The 21,065-nt window shown below is 39.5% G+C and overlaps 1 protein-coding gene across 3 annotated transcripts in view; it reads left to right on the plus strand.

Annotated features, from left to right (window-relative positions):
* MAP3K9 (mitogen-activated protein kinase kinase kinase 9) overlaps positions 1 to 21,065 on the plus strand; it is a 62,165-nt gene that overhangs the window by 29,412 nt on the left and 11,688 nt on the right. For all 3 annotated transcript variants that reach the window (XM_075105755.1, XM_075105756.1, XM_075105757.1), the window contains 7 exons: positions 5,970 to 6,118; positions 9,627 to 9,802; positions 12,190 to 12,430; positions 13,590 to 13,712; positions 14,437 to 14,590; positions 19,117 to 19,229; positions 19,887 to 20,702. In XM_075105755.1, coding sequence (XP_074961856.1) covers positions 5,970 to 6,118; positions 9,627 to 9,802; positions 12,190 to 12,430; positions 13,590 to 13,712; positions 14,437 to 14,590; positions 19,117 to 19,229; positions 19,887 to 20,702 — 1,772 coding nt within the window. The remainder of the gene's footprint in view (positions 1 to 5,969; positions 6,119 to 9,626; positions 9,803 to 12,189; positions 12,431 to 13,589; positions 13,713 to 14,436; positions 14,591 to 19,116; positions 19,230 to 19,886; positions 20,703 to 21,065) is intronic.

Raw genomic sequence — 21,065 nt, forward strand, 5'->3', positions numbered from 1 at the left:
TCAGTAGATGTTCTGTACCAGTATGACCTAATTTTAAAAAAGATAAGACTTAATAGGTCAGTTGGTGATTTTCATGAAGGTAGCTCAAGTGCCTCTCTACCTGTGCAAAAATACCAGTTTGGTCATTGACTTAAGGACTGTGAATCACTTCAGGACTTAAGGATTGTAAATAACTTAAATTATTTGTTAGTTTTTCAGTATACTGTATTTCTATTTTTAGGATTCCTGCTTTCTCTTTCTGTAGTTACCAGTCTTCCCTTGAAAACAGGATGAGTTCCTCTCAGTGCTCTTCCTTAAACAGAGGGTCACCAGCACTGAGAGCGCTGTTATACTGTCTCTGAATAAGCCTTCTCTCTCTGGTGACCAAAACCTTGAGTCATACTTAAATAAGCTGAAAAGAACATGGTGTTTGAGGCATGTCACGGAGAGGACAAATACTTGTCAGGTTGGTAACTACTAATTTGTCATTGATTGTAACCACTGGATTTTACAAAAGCAGACATGGACATGTCTGATAAATCCTGGCCCCGCCCAACGATGCAACTTGAAATTCTTAGCAGGGTGAACTTTTTTATTCTATTAGACTTGCCCCTCCTCTTGTCCACTTCAGCCTCTTGGTTAATCACTGGAGTCGAGGGATTTTTTTTTTTTTTGCCAGACAACCTTCCAGTTAGTCTGCGGCTTCAACAAAATTGGCTGTCTCTGTCTCTAACATTCAGAAACCCTTTTATTTCAACACCTTTTCTTTAAGGCTTATTAGAATAATACTGCTGGCTGAATTGTTGCCCAGCCTCTTAACAAGAATCTTGTTATGCTTGTGTTCTCGCTCCACAAACAGGTGAAGATGATGATGACGATGCTTGCCAGGACTGAAATTTCTTGAGTCAGTCTTATCATAAATAACTGCTTCATTAAATTACTTTCAAAACATGTATTAAGCTCCATTTATAAAACTTAATCTGTTGTTTTGGGTTTTGGTGGGGGCTTTTCTTTGGTCGTTTGGTGGTTGTTGGTTGGTTGGTTTCCCACACACACACACTCTAAAGGAGGGTTGGCAAAGAACTTAAAAGGCTGAGGAATGCTCCCACACGCTAGTGTCTATCACCAGGGTCTGGGCCACTGTAAAGCTTGTTCATAATAACAGTACTTAGTGCATCTTGCTAGTGAAAATTTGTTGCTATGAATTTTGCTGTGCTGCAGCTGCAAGCTTTAGATATACAACAGAAACTTTGTGCTTATATTGCACAGAGGACAAAGAAGCTATGTCAGTTCCTGTAAATCTGTTTATGTGTTTGAGAGGAGAGTTACATATTCGCTTTGGATTTAGGGGGGTGAAGTTGAAGCACAGAGATTGCAGCTTATCCAGCACTGTACGGCAAGCTAATGTTAGTAGACATATAATTCAAATTTCCATGTCACTTTAGCTGCTTAAATGTATTTATTGTTTGCTGCACACTTAATTTTTGACTTGTGCTGCTTAAAAGCCAATCATGTTGTCAGTATGATTGGTATGCAGAATATAAAGCCAACATACAACCTTCATCTGAGTTCCCCGTGTTCCTCAATTTAGATGCATTTAAGCTGTATCTACTCTGAGACCAGTGAAATAATTAGGAATTTAATTTTCATTTAGGAATGGAATACCAGAACTGCCTAAAACCATTTGATTAGCAGATTGGGATGTTTCAGGCATTCAGTGCTGGGTGTAGGAGCTTCAGTCTTTAGAATATTTCATTTGAATCAAGTGTTGGCAAGCACTTCCATCTACAACTGACTGCTTGCACACTTCTGTAGTCTTCTGTGTGTAATAAAGCGCTGGCAACACTTCAGTACCTAGCAGATAAGTGTTGACTAGCAACATTGGTAGAAGCTCATGTGGGAGAAGTGTAGGCAGCTGACTGTTGTGAAATAAGCAGGAAAAGCAATCTCTGAAACTGTCAGTCTGATAACATGCAAAATGCTAACTGTTAATAAACATTAAAATGTAATTAAGTTTTTTTTTTTTTCTTAACAAAAGTAATATTCTGGTTTCTGAGGTTGCTGGGGATCTCCTTGTTGGCCTGATTGTTCCTTTCTCATGGGAAGTGCTGAACCTAGGGAGGTGGATAAGAGGAACCTATGGTACATATGCCATTGAATAATAATAGTGGGAAGAAATTACTGTATTTTTTTTTTCTAAGTTCACAGACTTACAAGGGAGGTGGCAAAACCACATGTGAAATTCTGCAGACCTCCAGCCTCCCTCTCCCTGAAAATCCAACGTGTAGGATTGAACCTGATGTTAAATGGCTTAAGGGATTACTGGATCACTGGGAGATGGTTAATTATTCACACAAGTGTCAGTTGACTTGGACGCATGGCCTGTATCACATGGTTCATGTCATAATTACAGTCTAAAAATTACTACTCGGTACTGGAAAAATAAATGAGCTTGATCATTTTTCTTCCTCCTTGTTGAGAATGACTCTTCCTATGCCTTTTTTTTGTACGAATCTCTTCTGTCTCTGGCTTTTTCCTTTGTAATTCCCAATGCCTTGCTTGAGAGTTAATGGAAAACACTCTGTTCAGCACCTCTCTTGCTGTTCAATTACTTGCAATGATTGTTGTTCAGATGCCACAAAGTAGTGTTTCCCTAGTTCTGTGGAAGCAGTATTCTCAGCAAGGGACTGTTAAGTACATGAGGAAGAGGTGGCATTCAGTTTTGTGAGAAGCTAAGTGACCTTTCCTGCAGTATATACTTCTAATGTCATTTTAGAAAAGACACCAATATGTCCATTCCTTTGTCTTTTAAAAACTACCCTGCTGAAGAAATACTTTGAGCATGTCAGTAGTGCTTTCCTAACCATTCCATTAAGAGAAATATCTAATACATGCTTTATCCAGCACTAGTGGTGAAGTAATAACACAACTCTCTGGCAGTTTTTCCTACCTTTTGATATCAACACTCGCTCTTCAGTTTGGATGCAACATGAACGATCAATCAGATTTAGACAGGCCAAATATATATTCAGCCCAGTATTAATTTGCTTTGAGTGTCTTATGAATCCTAGGAGGCCAAAAAGAGAATGGGAAATCCTTAAACTCCTGGTTGTTTCTTTCGGATGAGGCTCTTGATACAGTAAGAAATTGAGAACTGTGATGGAAAGCAATAATCAATTATGATTTCAAGAGTATATATTACATAGGAAAAATGCAAAATATTGTATAGGTGGAAAAATGTTATATTTTGCTTAATAAATTAAACTGTGTTAGCAGTAATGGTGGATTCCCTAGTGACTGAAGTTCCATATTTAAATAGCAAAAGTAGTATTAAGGCTGTCCAACTAAGGTAGCAGCAGTTACAATGAATGTTAAAGACTTGGCAGGATGTTAGGGGGGAGGAGATAGCAAGAGTTGTGATAAGGTTGTGATAATGAAAATTTTGATTACTCCCAAATGGATAGGGCAATTCTTGCTTTGACAAGAAGACATTAATCTTTTAGCTTCAGAAATTACTGTTTCATGGAGTAGCTATTCAGGGAGCTTTTAGGAGGAGAAGCAGTTTTTCATTCAGTCTTCAGATGTGCTTAGGAGGCCTTCAAAATTGTACAATATGACTGTGGTCAAAAATATGTATAGTTAGATTCAGTATCTTTGCAAGAGCAATTAAGAAAAATTAGTCTGTTACAGTAGTGTTTAATCTCAAGGAGATTAATGACAATCTTGAGGAGTTTTGTGTAAAAACAACTTGCAACATGGATATCTTTTAAGGACGCTATATTAAAGCTCAGAGCAAATGCATGGGAAAGACTTTAAATGAATGAAGGAGGCAATGTAGAAGAGGCTACTGGAAGGCATCCTTCAGAAAGTTGAACCTGTATCCAAATGAGGAAAATTAGGCATGGACTTACATGGTGGTAAGTTGAATGTAAAACACTCAAGATTAATAGGATTTTTAGGAGAGTCTTGCGAAAACCATAACAACAAACAAATTGCTTTCAAATGCAGCCCAAGTGAGAACGCTGAAGAAGAATGTGTGGTCCAGAGGTGACCAAAATGTAAGAGTAAGGTAAGGAGGCTATAGCAGAAAAAACTTAATAAGTGACTTGTGTCTGCTAGAATGGACCAAAGACAGGCTTCTTGAGCTGAAAATTTCTCTTTAAGAGAGCTGAGCTGGAGGACATTTCATACTGAAGTACTGTCCACAGAGGTGTTAAAACTGACTGATAAAGTGAATGGTAACAAATTGCTGGGATTTACAGTAACACCCAAGATTTCTACAGGAACATGAGAGCGCCAGCTGAGTTAATAGCTGTGCTGTGTAATCTGTTCCTTAAAGCTCCCTTAATACCAGAGAAATGGAAGGCAGCAAACATGATGGCGGGTCTTTAAAAGAACTTCCTGAGGATCAGCAAGTCTGATTTTCAGTTCTACTGAAAGTTAGAAACAGCACTGAAGAGCAGGGACCTGGTGGACATGTGAGCATATCTGGGAAAGAGTTGGCTTTTGTAGAAGGAAATCATATCTTGTGGAAGAAATTAAAATTCTTGAAGGTGTTAATGAGTACGTGGACAAGTGGTAAGATTGCTTATACTATATTTGGATTTATAAAAACTTTTAACAAAATCTTTTGTCAAAAGGGCTTTAAAGAGAGTAAATTGATGTGGGAAAAGAGGGTAGGTCTGTTTCCCATCACTTGGTCAATTCTTAATTACTAAAGGCATAAATAAGTTTTCTGGTTGGAGAATTCTGTGTTCAATATGATCATAAGTGATTTGAAAAAACAGTAAATGAGTAGGTAACATTTGTTGGTACCAAGTTACTCAAGATAAGAAAAATCAATCTACTGCAGAGAGCTGAGAAAAAAGTTTTACTGTACTGAATGATAAAATACATGAAATGGTAATAAATACAAAGTAGTACCCACGGGAGAATTTCACATGTACAGTGATGGGCTCTAAATTTTACTGTTCTGATTCGGTAAAAAAGATATTTGAGTTACTGTGATTTACGTGATTTGGTCATTCCGACATAAAAGGTTTAAATGGAATGAGGTGGTACAGAAGATGTCAAGGTCAATGGAAGATATGAAATGGCTTCTGTTCATGAGAGTAACTATAGATTAGGATTTGGCTAGATTAGGATTTTGGGGGCTGGAAAGATGATTTAGCCAGGATGTAGTGGGAGTCTGTGAAACCATGGATGGCATGGAAGGAGCTAATAGGGGGAACATATGTTCACTCTTCCTTGAATTGAAAGAACTACAGGGAAGAAAATGAAATTACTAAGTGACAAGCTCAAAGCAAACACGGAAGCATTTTTTTGGGAACATGGGAGCATTTTTTGGCAGTGCATCATGAAATTTGTGGAACTCACTACCACAGAACATATTGGACAGTAAATGGGTTCAGAAGAGATTAAGATCAATGGAATTAAAAACTGTCAGGTCACTAAGTATGAAGAAGCCATTTCTGGCTCAGGTTTCTTAGAAGCAGAGTGAATATTCTGAGGATATGTTGTTTGTCGTATGCCTGGGCGAGATCAGTCCTGGAAACATTTCCATAACTTCATTGTTAATATTTCATAGAATATCTTAAGAAAAGCTTAATTCTAAAGAAGTAATTTTCACTTCTTTTTAAAAATCACAACCCTCCTTCACATTTTTGAGAGTTTCGCTGGGTTCTGTTTTGAAATCTGCTAAATTACTATCAAAGATTTATGTTAATGTTTTTCAGATTGTTCCCAGTTTCTAGAGAGAAAAGGATTTTTGCCTAAAAGGCAAAAATGGCATCTTATTTCAGTCTTATTAAAAAAACGCAGGTAAAATAAGGCACTTCACTAGCTTGGCAGCCATGATGAGCTTGTCCAGAAATCTGTGGTTTCTTCAGTGTACCAGACTTACCCTCATAGGTTCAGGTACTTTCTTGTGGCTTAACAGAGAGTGTGTTGGAGTCAAACACCTGTTCTCTTTTCTGTTTTCTCCCTGCTAGTTATGGTGTGCTGCTTTGGGAACTGCTAACAGGAGAAGTACCGTTCCGAGGAATTGATGGTCTTGCAGTAGCATACGGTGTTGCCATGAATAAACTTGCCCTTCCCATCCCTTCCACATGTCCAGAGCCTTTTGCCAAACTCATGGAAGGTAAGCCGGCTGTGGTGTGAGTATGGTTTGTGCTGTTTCTAGAGTGCTGTTGAGCATTGCCTCCTTGTGTTGGTTTTGATACCGAAGAGCACAGGTTTCTCAAATGGCTTTGTTCAATGGTGCAAGTTATTATAGGAGCTAGGCTTGACTGTTAGTGTGCTGTGACAGTTACTCTGTTACAAGAGTAGCATGTGAAAGAAATTGTCCTGCCATTTTTTATCAACTGGCTACATAGGAAAAGGGGGGCTATTGCTGTCATCGTGTAGCTTTTTGTTTTCTGGTAGTGAAGACTCACCAACACCAAAACTTCACATATATTGGTCTAGTTTGAAGTCTTCAGCTTGTTTTGAAATTCATGGCTTGAACGTCCTGCTAGGCAGTGTCAGATTGATTTGGAATGAAATTTTGTCCTACTGACATTTCTGGGAGAAGGTTTAAATGTGGCTTTGACATTTGAAAACAACCCACATTTTCAGTCAGAATGATGTGATTTTCTGCTTTGTCTGTGGAGATAGTTTATGCCCAAGGTGGGCTACGTAAGGATGAGAGAAATACAGGAGTTTGTCATCAGAGCTGCTGTAGTTACTAAAAAGGATTCCGTGAGGTAGCTTTTGGGGTGTATCTATGTGATCTGCTCTGCTGGCCTTTGCAACTATGTAGGTATCTCCCGAGCTTCAGTTGTTTCTTCCTCCCTCTTTCCTTCCTTCCTTCCCTCTCTCACAGTAGTACACTGAGTGGTTTTTTCAGTGCCCCTGTTCCCAAGGATTTTCAGGTGTTTATATTTAATAAACATTTTTATACCTATCTGGCAGGAGGGAAAAACTGAGGTAAGGAGAAATCAAACATGTTTTTATATTCTTAGTGAGCAAAGAATGAGTCTGAACATAGGACTGATATTCTGTGGCTTCCGGTGGTGTTTTTAGCCCCAAGAAAGGAATTTGACTTATGCAAGAAAATGTTTCTGATGGATTTCTCTTCCTTTAAAGTATTTTTGCACTTCTCTGGTTCTTTTCTGTAGGTTACAGACTTCAGTTAAGTTAAAGTACAAAATTTTACGTACTGTTGTGCTAAAAGAGAAATGTCCTACTGGGTAGTAAACAGCAGCAGAATTGCAAGTGTAGTAGCTTGGAAGCAATGTAGAGCAAGAAACTGCATCTGAAAGAGTTAATGGAACTACCAGCTCCATATTGTGCCAGGGAAGTTTATTTTGACTTGGTTCCCTAAAAGGAGGACCCTGGATTTCTTAAATATAAGTGAGGTATCTGCTGCTGGGGTTAAAAGTAATGCCCTCTATTGGGAAAGTCAGGTAGGGGCATATGGCCTGTGCTTGAACCCACCAGCACAGGGGTGAGCACCCACGTGGCTTTGGAACGCTTGGCTTCTCCATGTGCAGGGGGAAGAAGAGAACAAGAAAACAATTACTTTCTGCCCCTTCCTGTTTTTCAAACAGACTGTTTCCTGTCTCGGGTGAACTCTTGTTCCCCTAATGCTGCTTTTACTTTTGAATTACTGCCCTGGTGGTCTTCACAGAGACAACAAAGCTGAACTTTCCCTCTTCACAGAAAAGACTTGTATGTTACAACTGTCCTCATTAGTGCAAATAATGGCAGATCTAGGCCTGGGAAAATAAAAGCCACGGGCCACCTGCATAGTTATCCTGTTCACTCATTCATGCATTTGGCTGGCGGCAGCATTTTGTTTTACTTTGGGTCATGTTTGCTTTGCCATGCTTAAAACCTGGGGTAAAGAGGCAGGGATTATGGCAGTGACAGTCCAGCTGTATCACCCATTGCTCCTAATTGGTCAGCAGCAGGGGACCTTCAGAGCACTCTTTAATGTCCTCAGTTCTCCATTTTAAGAGAAGCAATTTGAAATCCATAAACACAAATGTGTTCCAGCTTATGCCTCCTGGAACATGATCAGATGCTTAAATACCAGCATCTTCATACCAGCAGTTTTGAAACCAAAGGTCCCAAATGCAAAATCTCAGTAATGATAAAATCAAAGAAAAGACCTGCAAAACCAAGCCTCAGCAGTTGCACAAATTTTGTGATGTGTTATTTTTTAATTACAGCTGCTCCTTGGTGTACTTCAATCCACAAAACTGATGAATTAATGTCTTTTAGGACATCACCAAAATTTACTTAAGAATGTTTCCTTTTTTCCAGCTGCAAGGTCTGGGAAGCTTTAGAATGTTTTTATAACTCTTGCCTAGCGTTGCAGTAATGTGTGTCTCTAAATCCAGAGACCATTTAGAGCAATGCTAGTATGAGCATATTGAGAGAGACCCGTGTGTTAGTTTCTTCCATTCATGCACAAAAGCTGTACTCCCTAGAAATATACCTGAACGCTAAGTCTTTCTATTAGTTTCTGCTCAAATTTTGGCATGCAGGAGTCTAGCGGTATTAAAGAAAATAAGAATACTTGTTGAACCTGTGTAAGTGCTGGTATGGGACAATATAGAATGAGAAAGTCATGTTTTCTGCAGGAGTAGTGATAAGGGTGAAGTAAGAGGGAGGACTGAGTGAGTAAGAATTTCTTATTCAAAAGTATTAAGTTAAATGTTTTGACTTAATGGCTTTTTAAAAACATGTTCCTAATGATTTTGTAGCTTGAGATGTTACTTCATACCATTTTCTATTTCCGTTTGTTTTCAATGTTCAATTCCCATCGCTGTAAAAGGAGTACCTTTTTGAACTATTGCTAATTGAGTTGCTTCATGTGGTAAATGAGTACCTTAAATTCTGTGTTTTTAGAGCTCTGTAATTGGGTAAGTCATTGCATTAGATTGTAAATGAAAAAGCTTGTTTATCTGTGGTTTCTCTTAAAAGCAAAAGAAAAAAGCCCAGTCAAACAATTTTCTCTCAAATAATAAAGAACCCTTAAAAATAAGAAAAATCTAAATGCATTATTTGAAGTCATTATTTACTTGAAGCTCCTATCTGCACTCAAGTTACGCCTAATCTGCTTTGCAGGAGAGATTTTCAGTTCTGTGGAAGAGATTCATAATGACTCAGCTTAGTATTAGAGTTTGGCATTAGAAAGAACTCTGATAGATATCCTTCTGCAGTATGGCTGTTAACTCTGCAGTGTAAGTGTGATAAAAGAACTGTTTGCCAGAGTGTTGCGTGGTATCTCCACTCTGAGCTCATACAACTTAAAGCAAAATATTCAAGGAATTTATTTATAATTTCTAATATATGCTTGAAAATGTAACTTTCTGTAAAAAAAGTTACATCTATTTTACTTGGCGTGTTATTGCAGTAGAACGTAGAGACCAGGTAGTTCAAGATCTTAACTGGTGTTGGGTATTGTATAATTGTGAAAGCATGAATTCCATACTTATGATGGGACAATAGTCAATGCAGGTGGCAAATGGGAGAGATGGGGTAACACAGGTAGTGTGCATGCCACTCTTAGCCACTGGGGATCAGTAAAGTACTACTCATCCTCTCAAAAATCCATACTAAGAGACTTAAGAGAGTTGCTTGTTTTTGTCCTATTCTAGATTGTTGGAACCCTGACCCACACTCACGACCTTCCTTTGCCAGTATCCTAGACCACCTCACCGCCATAGAAGAGTCTGGTTTCTTTGAAATGCCCAAAGATTCCTTTCACTCCCTGCAGGAAGACTGGAAACAAGAGATTCAAGAGATGTTTGATCAGCTCAGAGCCAAAGAAAAGGTAAGTAGAAAAAAATCGCTCCATGCTTGTGCTCTCAGTGTTATAATTTTCCCATTTCATAATTCAAACAGGGATCATTGTTAGTGTGTCCCAGAGTTAATTTTGTATGTGCTTTACTGGAGCTTGTAATAAGTCCCCAAATCAATGGCAGGTTATAATGCACACAAGGGCGGTATCATGAGTAAAATGAATATCTGCATCCTGAGCTACTGCTCTTCCTAATATTGTAGTGAGCATTCATTCATTATACACTATGCAAACTGCTATGACGAGTTGTCTTCATTGTTTAATGCATCTGATAAGATGCTAACAGTGAAACGGTTAACTGAGAAGCCCAATGATAACCGTTAACAGTAAAAGTAGGAGGGGTAGTTTCAGCATATATGCTCTAACAACTATTGCAGCTTTTGTTCTGTCAGATTTGTGTTTTCCGGGTTTTGAGCACAGCCAAAGTGGTTTGAGTATAATAAACACAAGTGCTACCAGGGGAATGCTCCAATAACTGTTATAATTGAAGTCCATCTGAGTAGATAGCAGGAAACAAAAATGCTATCAGGAATAAAAGGAATTGTGACCAGCCTCAATGAGTAGAAGCAAAAAAGCTGTCTTCAAGCATACTTGCAGGAAGCACAGCTTGCTGCACCTATGTTAAGGTCCTTAATGAGACTGTCATTACAGTTTGTTGGTATGAAATACTGCAGTGGAATCACTCAAGTAATAATATTTTTTCAAGTTCACTGTCTCTTGCCTAAAAATAAATTTGTGCTAAGCAGGCAACTTGATTTGGGCTCAGAAGTTGGATTTAGGAAGCAGAGAGAAAGAAAATGAGACCTTGGGGCAGAGGAGAGAAGCCCTACAACAATACTTAAAACATTTCTATTCATATATTATAGAAACTTTGGGGAAAAATAAAATACCTAGTAGGCATTTCCCTGCTGCTGTTGTCCTGTGGTGTAACTGTGTTGGTACAGTTTTTTGAAAACCAGAAACTCCAACAGCAGAAGACCAAACAGTAGTACCTAGGCTACCCTCAGGGTCTGAGTGGTGATGGGACAGGTAACATTGGTGGTATTAGAAAAATTTTAAAAATTCTAATCTCTCTGAAGCTTAACTTGAATTCTTCAGTTTTTACCTTCTGCAGTGGAATTAGCCAGCTGGAGATAATTATTCTGAATGCTGAATTCTTTTCTCCTTGTGGTGAGAGGAGTGCAGTGAGAAGACATTTTGAGATCTCAAGGACAATTTCTGTTGATCAGTTTGTCAATGTGGGAAAGATTAAAAAGTTTGCCTTATGCATCTTTATGCCTAAGGAGCAGTCATGGTTGGTGGAAAATGATGGGCATGACTGCCTGATGATGTTTTCTTCATTCATTTTTATGTTAGAGCTTTGTTTTTTGCTGTTTGATGATGCATGAGATGACAAGGTTATTTTTAAACAGTTTAAGGCAATACTGAAGTTAACATAGATACTTACCGCACAGGAAAGCAATGATTAATTCTTTCCAGTGTTACGAATAAATCTTCCAAAATGAGTTCCCATGTGCACGGTACTCTCCACTGGCTCTTGTAAACTTGTTCATGACAGATATCCAGCATAGTTTCGGATTCAATTACATTGAGTTTAGGATTCAATGCCTTTTCACAGAATCACAGAATGGTTGAAGTTGGAGGGACCCCTGGAGGTCATGTGGTTCAACTCCTGTACTCAGTCAGGGCCACCTGGAGCCAGTTGCCCAGGACCTTGTCCAGATGGCTTTCCACTGTCTCCAAGGAGGGGGACTCCACAGCCTCTCTGGGCAACCTGTGCCAGTGCTCAGTAATGCTCACAGTAAAAATAGTGTTCAGAGGCAATCTCCTGTGTTGCAGTGTGCGCCCATTGCCTGTCACTGGACACTGCTGAAAAGAGCCCAGCTCTATCTTCTTTGCACCCCTTCTTCAAGTTTTTATATACACTGATAAGATCCCCCTTCCCCCCACCCAAGCTTTCTCTTTGCTGCAATAAACAGTCCCATCTCCCTCAGCCCTTCCTCATAGGAGAGGTGCTCCAGTCTCTTAATCACATTCATGGCCCTTCGTTGGACTGTCTCCAGTATGTCTAGTTCTGGGGTCTCCAGTAGCAGAAAGAACTAGACACAGGATTCCAGGTGTGGCCTCACAAGTGCCGATGTCCAAATTTTAATGCGGATAAGAAGGGACCTGAATGGCAAGCATGGAAGTTCTTGAGGATTGTTTTTGGTTTCTGGGTTTCAGCTGAGCCTTTAAACAGCAGTTGCTAGCAGTGCTGTGAGCGCAAGTCATTACTGCTGTTCCTTCAGAATAGGTAATGTTAGTCTTAGCCCACAGGTCACAAGGTAGCTTTTTGTTTCTGTTTTCTTATCTCCCTGCAGGAGCTGCGTACATGGGAAGAAGAGCTGACTCGTGCTGCTGTTGAACAGAAGAACCATGAAGAGTTGCTACGGAGGCGGGAACAGGAACTGGCAGAACGTGAGATTGACATCCTGGAAAGGGAGCTCAACATCATCATCCACCAGCTGTGTCAGGAGAAGCCTCGGGTGAAGAAACGCATGGGGAAGTTCAAGAGGAATCGGCTCAAGTTAAAAGATGGCAATCATATCAGCCTGCCGTCAGGTTGGTGATGTTGGGCTGTGTCAGGTGAATGGGAGGAACAGGTGAACCTGTAGCTTTGGTAGCTCCTTTCTACTGATACTTATACATTTGGAAGTATTGGATGTACTTTGGGAAAAACATGCCTCTAAATTTGATGCTCTGGTAATTACAATTCCCCAAATTCCCAAGTATGAAGGCCGGAAGTAAATTTGAGATGTTACGTGTTTGTTAGTCATGGCTGTTATATGGTTCACGGTAAAAATGTTGGTGATGCAGTTTAACATTTTAATACTCAAAACGATCAGTTTAATAAAGGAGGTACATAAAAAGCAATGGAGGTTCTTGCTCTGGGAATATTTTATATAGTGCTGCAGCAGAAACCATAATCTACTGGATTTCTTGGTGCAGGAATCTAAAAACTATTAAATATGTTGATAGCTGTGAGACTACAGCCCTACATTGCTAGTTCATGTGTGAACTCATATTAACACACAAGTGACCTCGAATACCACCCTTCTGGAAGAAATGTTAAATGTTGGTGAGGTGTCAGGGAAGTCACTCTTAATAGTGAAGATGGTGATTTTCAAAAGTTTTGAACCCTTAATATTTCTTCTGCAAATTCTGTATGGAGATTCAAATTTGTAAAAGAACAAAAGCGTGCATTTTGCAAATCACCTGAGGCTTAGAATTACCTCAGGGATGATGGCTTACACTAAATTATTTGTTTTCTGAGAGAGATTGGCTGTTCACAAGAGCAATGATGATAAAATGTGCATGTTAGCTATGCTGTTCTTTAGGTCTGTAAACACTTCTTGCTGGTAGTTTTGCTTAGCTTAAACTGAGAGCTAAGGTGAAAGGAATTTATCCAGGGATATACGTTGGCACAAATGTCAATGAACACATGGGGATCTACGTGTGTATGTATCTCACACATACAGTAAGAAGATATGAGTGTGTGTATACATCTCTGCTCTGAAGTAACTGCATGTACAAGGAGGGATAGCAATTAGCTGTAAAACTTCATTTCTACATAGATCCTGTAGATTGTGCTCTTTGAGAGTTACCATAAATTATTTTTTTTTCCTTATATTAAAAAAAAGCAGAATTTTAACTGTGTCTTTCTGCTTTAGTTATGATTTTTTAAAATATTCTTATTTTTTCCCTTTTGGTATTTTTTCAGATTTCCAGCATAAATTCACTGTGCAGGCTTCTCCAACGATGGATAAAAGGAAAAGCTTGATCAGTAGCTGCTCCAGCCCTCCTGCAAGTCCTACCATTATTCCCAGACTCAGGGCCATACAGTGTAAGGAGCTCAATGTAGTACTGAATTTGAGAAATGTGCAGTCTGTCAGCGTGGTAAGATGCCAAGATTCCATATCTAGGACAGGACTGTAAAAAAACAAACAAAAAAAATCCCAAAATGTATGCCTTGTGCCCTGCATGTATGCATTTAGAGACACGTTCTTTGGAGTCCAAACCTTATTTACTGAAGTTCTCTAAATGTTGCTGTTTGATCATATAGAAAATACATTCCTTAGGTGTACAGGTTAATTTTTAAAAATACTAATTTGCAGAATAGATTTTTGAAACATTATTGAAGTGGATTAAGTTACTGTTGGAAGGAAAGAAGAATAAGGGCGCTTGTCATGAAAATAGTATTCCCATAAATAAAACAGACTTAGACAGACAAGCATGTATTAGAAGTATGAAAGGGACGTTATTTAATGTGTAGTGTTTGTGTTGGATACCGTGACACTTTCTTGTCTGGTATCAAGCTGGTGGTTCTAAAAAAGAAACGAGTAATGGAATAAAGCTGTAAAGCCTATCTACACTAATTTCGAAGGGATCTGGTTGTTAGATCTGTGTTGATAAATGGTCAGAATTAAGGGAAAGAAGCCTGAATGGATGTTTTTGTTACTATTCCTCTTCTGGCCTATGTTCTACTCTTTATGTTGTGTGGAACCAATTCTTTAATTTGGGTTTCTGTTTTTCTTTCCCGTTTTCCACTGTTCTTCCCACTTGTGAAGTGACTCCTGCTGAAAGCAGTAAAACGTGGGGACGAAGCTCAGTCCTTCCAAAGGAGGAAGGAGAGGAAGAAGAGAAGAGAGGCCAGAAGAAAAAGGGACGCACTTGGGGACCAAGCTCACTTTGTCACAAGGAGCTAGGTGCAGGAGAAGATGGGTAAGAGAGGGCCTGGAACCAGACTGGTTTCCAGGTTCTAAAACTGGTTATGAGCTGGCTTGCAGAAGATTTGCTTATCCTCTTTCAAACACTTTTCTGCTTCAAACTTATTTGCTGTACCAGAGATGTTAGAGAGTCCGAACAGATTACAGAACTGCATTGCATTCAATCCCTTGCTAGATGTCCAGCACTGACTGATGTTTTCGCTGTCTGCCATTACATTGTTATGTGTATTTGTAAGTAGTAGAACTTCTTAGCTGTGCAAAACTGTTTCTCTAGTAGCTTTTCTTTATTTTCAGGCTCAACTTTCTGTAGTTTCATATCATATCTGAAATTACTGCTCTTTTACAATTCTCAGCTATGCTTTTTCTTGTCTTAAATGCTATTATTTAAAAAGTATCTGATAGAGCTGGGCAAATATCTTTTTCAGGCTTTTGAAAAGGACACGTACCTTGAGCGAATACATCCTGAAAGTAATTTTTGCAGAGATACAGGTTCTACCTCTGTTTCTATAGATTCTTGTTCTGTGGCTTCTTTATTTTTTGTGTGTGTAAATTATTTATACCAGGACTCCAGTGGAAGATTGCTGAAATGCTGCTTTAAACATAGGACTATTCTTATCTTCTAAGAGGTTTGAATGCCCTGTGTTTTTTAGTGGCGTTTGAAGCTTTTTACCTTGCTAAATTGATAGTTTGACTCCTGCCATATTTTTTAGCAGGGAAAATATAACAGGTTGTTATTTATCTTTAATGTGCTCAGGTGTGAAATTCCTGGAAAATTAACGTTTACATAATGCATCACTATTGCAGTCCTCTGCAAGAGGTTCTGGATCTAAGTGTTCTAATGACATTAAAATATGTTCTTCCTCAAAGGTATTCTTGATGTGTTAACAGGGCAATGTGGAGGAAGCTTCTTCGACTGCTGCCTATGCTTTACCTATTCTATAGATGGAAGTATAGCATTCTACAGAATTAATACAGATGTCACCCTTTACAATCATTTATTATATAAAAGGTCAGGAGATCACTGAAGCTGATGGAAAAACACTTCTACCTTGAAACCATGTTCTTAGAATTCTGGGAATAGAGCTTTTCAGTTTTCTGTTCATTACTGTGCGGTCTGAAGCACTGAATTGCTTTTGGGCACAGACAGCTAGAAAGGAGTTTCTTGCTAACCATGGTTGCTCTTAGAACTATCCTGTTCTCTCTAATACTGAGATGTTCTGTAGTATTCATCACCTTTTCCAGGGAGACTCAATACAGCCGTGGCATTTTGCGGAGTGTCTGAAACGTGGTAGTGTTGCTGAGAGGGCATTATGGTTAACATACGCAGAACAAACTACTGCTTCTTGCTGAGATAATGCCAGACTGCAGACTTTAAAGGGAGCAGAGTTGCAGTAAACATTAATGATTCAAAAGGTAGTGCTTGCTATTTTTAGTATTTTTTAATTCTAATTTTAGATGGTAGGGGAATAAAAATTGGGGTAAAGTGAAGAGCTAAACTTAGGATGGAAAAGTGCTGCTATTCCAGCTGATTACACGGCTGATCAAGGGAACTTGAATCTTAATCTTTTTTTTAGTCACTTTTCATGTGTTCCCCATAGGAGGTAATTCCAAATTTATGCAAGAATTACATTGTGGGAATTGCAGTGAAATTCTCTAGCATGAGTAAACTGACCTATAATTCCCATCAAGGGTAGTCATGAAAAGATTTACAGTGATTACTCACCCTTCTGCCTTTATCTTTGAGCATCAGGAATATGCACAGCAGCAGGAGGTTGCTGTTCTGAATTGAAGTGACTAGATGAAGCTTTATGTTGGACTAATGTTGCAACAGTTTAGTTGTGATCTTAAGGTATAGTCTCAAGGATATATGGTGAAGTCTTAATCGTCTTCGAACTTGTCATTCATTAGCCTCAGACTGGTACTATGGCAAGGTTTAAGTTTTCACACTGGGTGACACTGGATGTCGGGTAGTCATAGTCCTTTAGCAGCTATCTCTTAAAACCTTGCAAGCTAAATAGGGGTCAGCTTGGGACAGACACTTTTTATTCATGACAGCATTGTATTAATGCTTCAACATGGTGTTACAGAATGGTATTAAGACACCAGAAAGGCATCTTAGAGTTGTAGTGAAGTTTTTAGCAATTTGCTGAGCAAATAAGCCATGTCACTTTATCATTCCTAAAGAGAGGTGCTTTTGACTTCCCAATAGAAAAAGACTACAGAGAAGTAACTCAACCATAATACAACACACAGAGTAATAACCTTCCTGTGATTTAATCTAAATAGATTACAGGTAAGAAGTCTTTAGGGTCCTGAATTTGTTAGGCTGGTGACTGAAATAGATAGTTTTGCTGCTAGTGTTTTCAAATCATTCCAGTTGTTCTTTCCTTGGAGCAGTAGCAGATAATTCCTACTGCTGTAGTAGGAATGTACTCTAAGTCAGCATGTTGTGAATTGTTTTCAAATGCATGCTGCTGTCTAATTAAGAGGATGTGCAGCTATCTTCTGCACAGATCTTTGAGGTCTGCTTGTAATTTGGTGGGGAGAGGAGAAGTGAACAATAAAAGGGAAGGAAGAGATTTTACAACCTTGAAGCAAATGTAGCAGGCCTTGAAATTATTCTGGTAGCAATTTATCTTTCTGTTCAGACTGAGCTGTGCTTTGTCAGTAACAGCAAGGGAAGATTGCTCTGAGAAGACATAAGGAAGCAAACTAAATTGATGTGTCCTGCTGTACAATAAAGAGCACTTTTGGAGGTGATCACACTGCTAACACTGTTTCTGCTAACACTGTTTTCATTCACCAGCTTTCCCTTAATATGCTGCTCTATTCATAGTATTTATCCTAACTATGCATGTGTGGTACACATGGATAATTTAGATACAACATACATTATTTGGTGGATTGTGTTACATAGCTGAGTACAGTAGGGAGGGAATAAATCAGAACAGACCTACACACTGAATTACACCTCTGTTGTAGAACCATATGGTTGTCTGTCTTGACAAGTAGAATTCAGCACTTTGCTGAAGTAGCAGGGTATTGCATATGCTGGAATGGTTAATGGGGAGAAAATGATGGGCTATCAAGGCAGCTGAGAGCTGCAGAGGATACTCTCAGTGTAATACCTATGGCATGGTCATCAACAAACTGAACATGTGACCTTGCTATAGCAATACAGTTTGGTGACAAGGAGGGCATCCCAGTTAGGTAGAGAATGGAAGAAAATACATACCAAGGCAAAACAAAAAAAACCCTCATATAATAAAACTTTGAAATCCTGTAATGGAAGCCATCTTAGAAATGCAGAGTGATTCTGGTGGAAAATAGGAATCATGAGAGATAACTGATGTACGCCCATATCCTTCTCAGTAAGGGGAGGATTGTAATGAATTGTGTGTTTTATCAAAGAACAATTACAAGTTAGTAATGGAGCTGGAAGAGGTCTCATCTCCTATGTTTTCTGTTTTTAAAATAAGTCGATACGCATCGTGTGCCCACTGAGATCATTCAGATTATCCACAGATCTTTTTACTCCTTTCATTCAATTTCTGTCTATCCTAAGTGTATGTTAACTTTTCACCAACACTATGATGTGTCTCCTGTTGGAGTTTGGAGAAAGGCACCAGAATTCTCCCAGTCCAGAATATATTGGTAACTGAACAATAAAACTTTTGCTGAGTGTTGATATGTCAGAAAGTTGTGCTGCTTACTAAAGTTGCTTCTGATGTTATGAAAGTACTGCAAGGTACAAACAGGATGATGGTAATGAATACCTATGAATAGAGGACTACTAATAAGCTCAGGTGCCTGGTGACATACCTTTAAATGCAGGTGATGTCAAAATAGGGATTTGGTTTTGGGTTTTTCACTTGTTTTTGTGGGGTTTAGGTTTTTCTGTCTGTAAGTAAAAGAAACAATGACATGATTTATGATTTTAGTTAGCTATTTTTTCCATAATCTAGAAAACTTATACTTTTAACTCTCTGTACTTCAGTGCAGTGTTTTCTTTAGAGGAGAAATATTGGCATTTATAATAGAGGCATAACTTTGCTGTTACAATGACTTTAGCATATTTTGTCACAGTGAGTGACCTTTGACTTTCATTGTTCATTTGTATTTCACATGGAAATGGTTTCGGAGATATTCTTCCCCTCCTCCTGCTGAGCACCTTATTTTTTACCTGCCATAGTGGGCTTGCCTTGGTTTAAAAAGAAAATCTTTCATCTGATTTTTGTCATTGTGCTTTCTGTTATTCTGCGTTCATAGCTGTTGGTTATCAACAGAGGTCTTTTGACTGCCAGAGTGTAACAAATGAGGGAGCGACTTTTTGACTTTTTTTTTTTTTATTTTAAGGTGCTGTAAAGGTGTTGCAAAATGCCTTGTGATGGGAGGACTTCAAATCTACATAATTATGATGGCTACATGCATACCTTAAGTAGTGCAATAGAGAATATAGAAGGGGGAGTGAAAATTGGTTGTGAGTATGGTACATGTTCTCCTATCTTTCTACTATTTCAGTCTGAAAGCTCTGGTAGAAGGATACAAACAGTGGTCATCCAGTGCACCGAACCTTGGGAAGATCCAGAGAACTGCACCTGCTTTTCCAGGATTCACCAGCTTAGCAGAGATGGGTAAAGAATTTCCCTGGACTTTATATTCTCATCCCCACTTCCATCCGCATCTGAACCGCTCCTTTCTTGACCTTCACCTGGTACTTTACAGCAATATTTTAATTTTGGTGGCATCTGTTTTTCTTTTATTCTTTGTGAAGTAACTACTTTCTCCTTCTGGATTTTGTTTTTGTGTACCTATCTGCTTGTTATCTGTTAGGCTATCAAGCTTCTCTCAATACCCCTCTAGCTCCACGTTACCTCTCAGCTCCTTTCCGGCTAGTGATATTTAGATATGCAGCATGGTTACACCTTCAATTGCAAGGAGAGATCCTTATAACTTTCCTACCTTTTCCTCCTCACTCTCAAACATATAAATTTACTCTAGAAGTAACTGAGGTGTAGATAGCTTCTGAAATGCTGTTCTGCAGTGGATCCCAAATAGATTAATGTATCGCTAATTTCTTTCACATGGGTAGTGTTTCTAGTTACTTGTCTCAGCCTCTCTGCTTTGGAGACAGTAGCCTGTGAGTATTTGGCAGTTGGTGAATGATGCTTGCGATGAGGGCAGTTGCATCTTCTGAGGAGAAGTTTATTTTCGTGTATATTTGTAAGGCAGTGAAATTTCCCAGTGAAAATGTTACACCCATTCAAAGTCTGTTTTCATTTGCTTTCCAGATGATGAAGACAGCGAATGTCTTAATGGGGAGGGCAAAGTGCACCCTTCACCTGGGCACAATCAGTCATACCTCTGCATCCCATTTCAGAAGAATGAAGACTGGGATGGCCCTTCTAGTGATGCCAATGAGGAGTCTACCCCTGTGAACTCTGCTACTAGTACCCCACAGCTGACGCCCACCAACAGCCTCAAACGTAGCGGCTCCCACCACAAGCGATGCGAGGTTGCATTGCTTGGCTGTGGAGCAGTGCTGGCTGCTGCAGGCCTGGGTTTTGATCTGTTAGAAGCAGGGAAGTGTCAGCTGCTGATTGAGGAGGAGCCAGAGGCACCCAAGGAAGAGAAGAAGAAGCGTGACAGCATTTTCCAGCGAGCTGGACGCCCACGCAGGAGCACTAGTCCACCTTCCCGAAAGATCTTCAAGAAGGAGGATCCCCTGTTGTTGCTAGGCGAGCCATCCACATCCCTCACCCTTCTTTCCCTGTCTTCCATTTCAGAATGTAATTCTACCCGGTCCCTGCTGCGCTCAGACAGTGATGAGATTGTGGTGTATGAAATGCCTGTCAGCCCAGTGACAGTCAAGGCTCCCTTGCCAGTCATTACCAACCCACTAGTCAATGTCCAGATCGAGCGGTTCAAACAAGACCCCAACCAGTCCCTGACTCCCACGCATGTGACAGTCTCCTCCCACACCCAGCAAAGCGGGCACAGGCGCACCCCTTCTGATGGGGCCATCAAAGGGAGTGGACTAGTTGTCAATGGGTGCCCAACCAGTGGATGCCCTTCCAGTAGCTGTTTAACTGGAGCACTGGGAGCAGGTAGGTTTTCAGCAATCTTCCTTTTCCTCTTCAGAATAAAGACCCAAACAGTATAATTACTTGTTAGGAAGTAAACATATCCCTTATACAGCATCTATTGTGATGGTCAGCCCACAAGAAGAGCTTGTGGATGCTGTCTTTACACAAATAGTGAACAGAATAAAGCAGTAATGGTCTCTGTTCCAGCATATCTGTGCTAAGGAACTCTCTCTGCTCCCCTGTGCTGTGAGGCGGAACGTAGTATTGTTTCTTAGACAAAGATGGTACCGAAGTACAAATATTGTGCATTTTTAGCAGTTCCTTGGGATTCCATCTCCATTGCCTTTTTACATTTGGTTGTGTTGCTTTTACAATTTCCAAGTA

Source organism: Phalacrocorax aristotelis, chromosome 10 (assembly GCF_949628215.1).
Source record: "Phalacrocorax aristotelis chromosome 10, bGulAri2.1, whole genome shotgun sequence".
Lineage (NCBI taxonomy): Eukaryota > Metazoa > Chordata > Aves > Suliformes > Phalacrocoracidae > Phalacrocorax > Phalacrocorax aristotelis.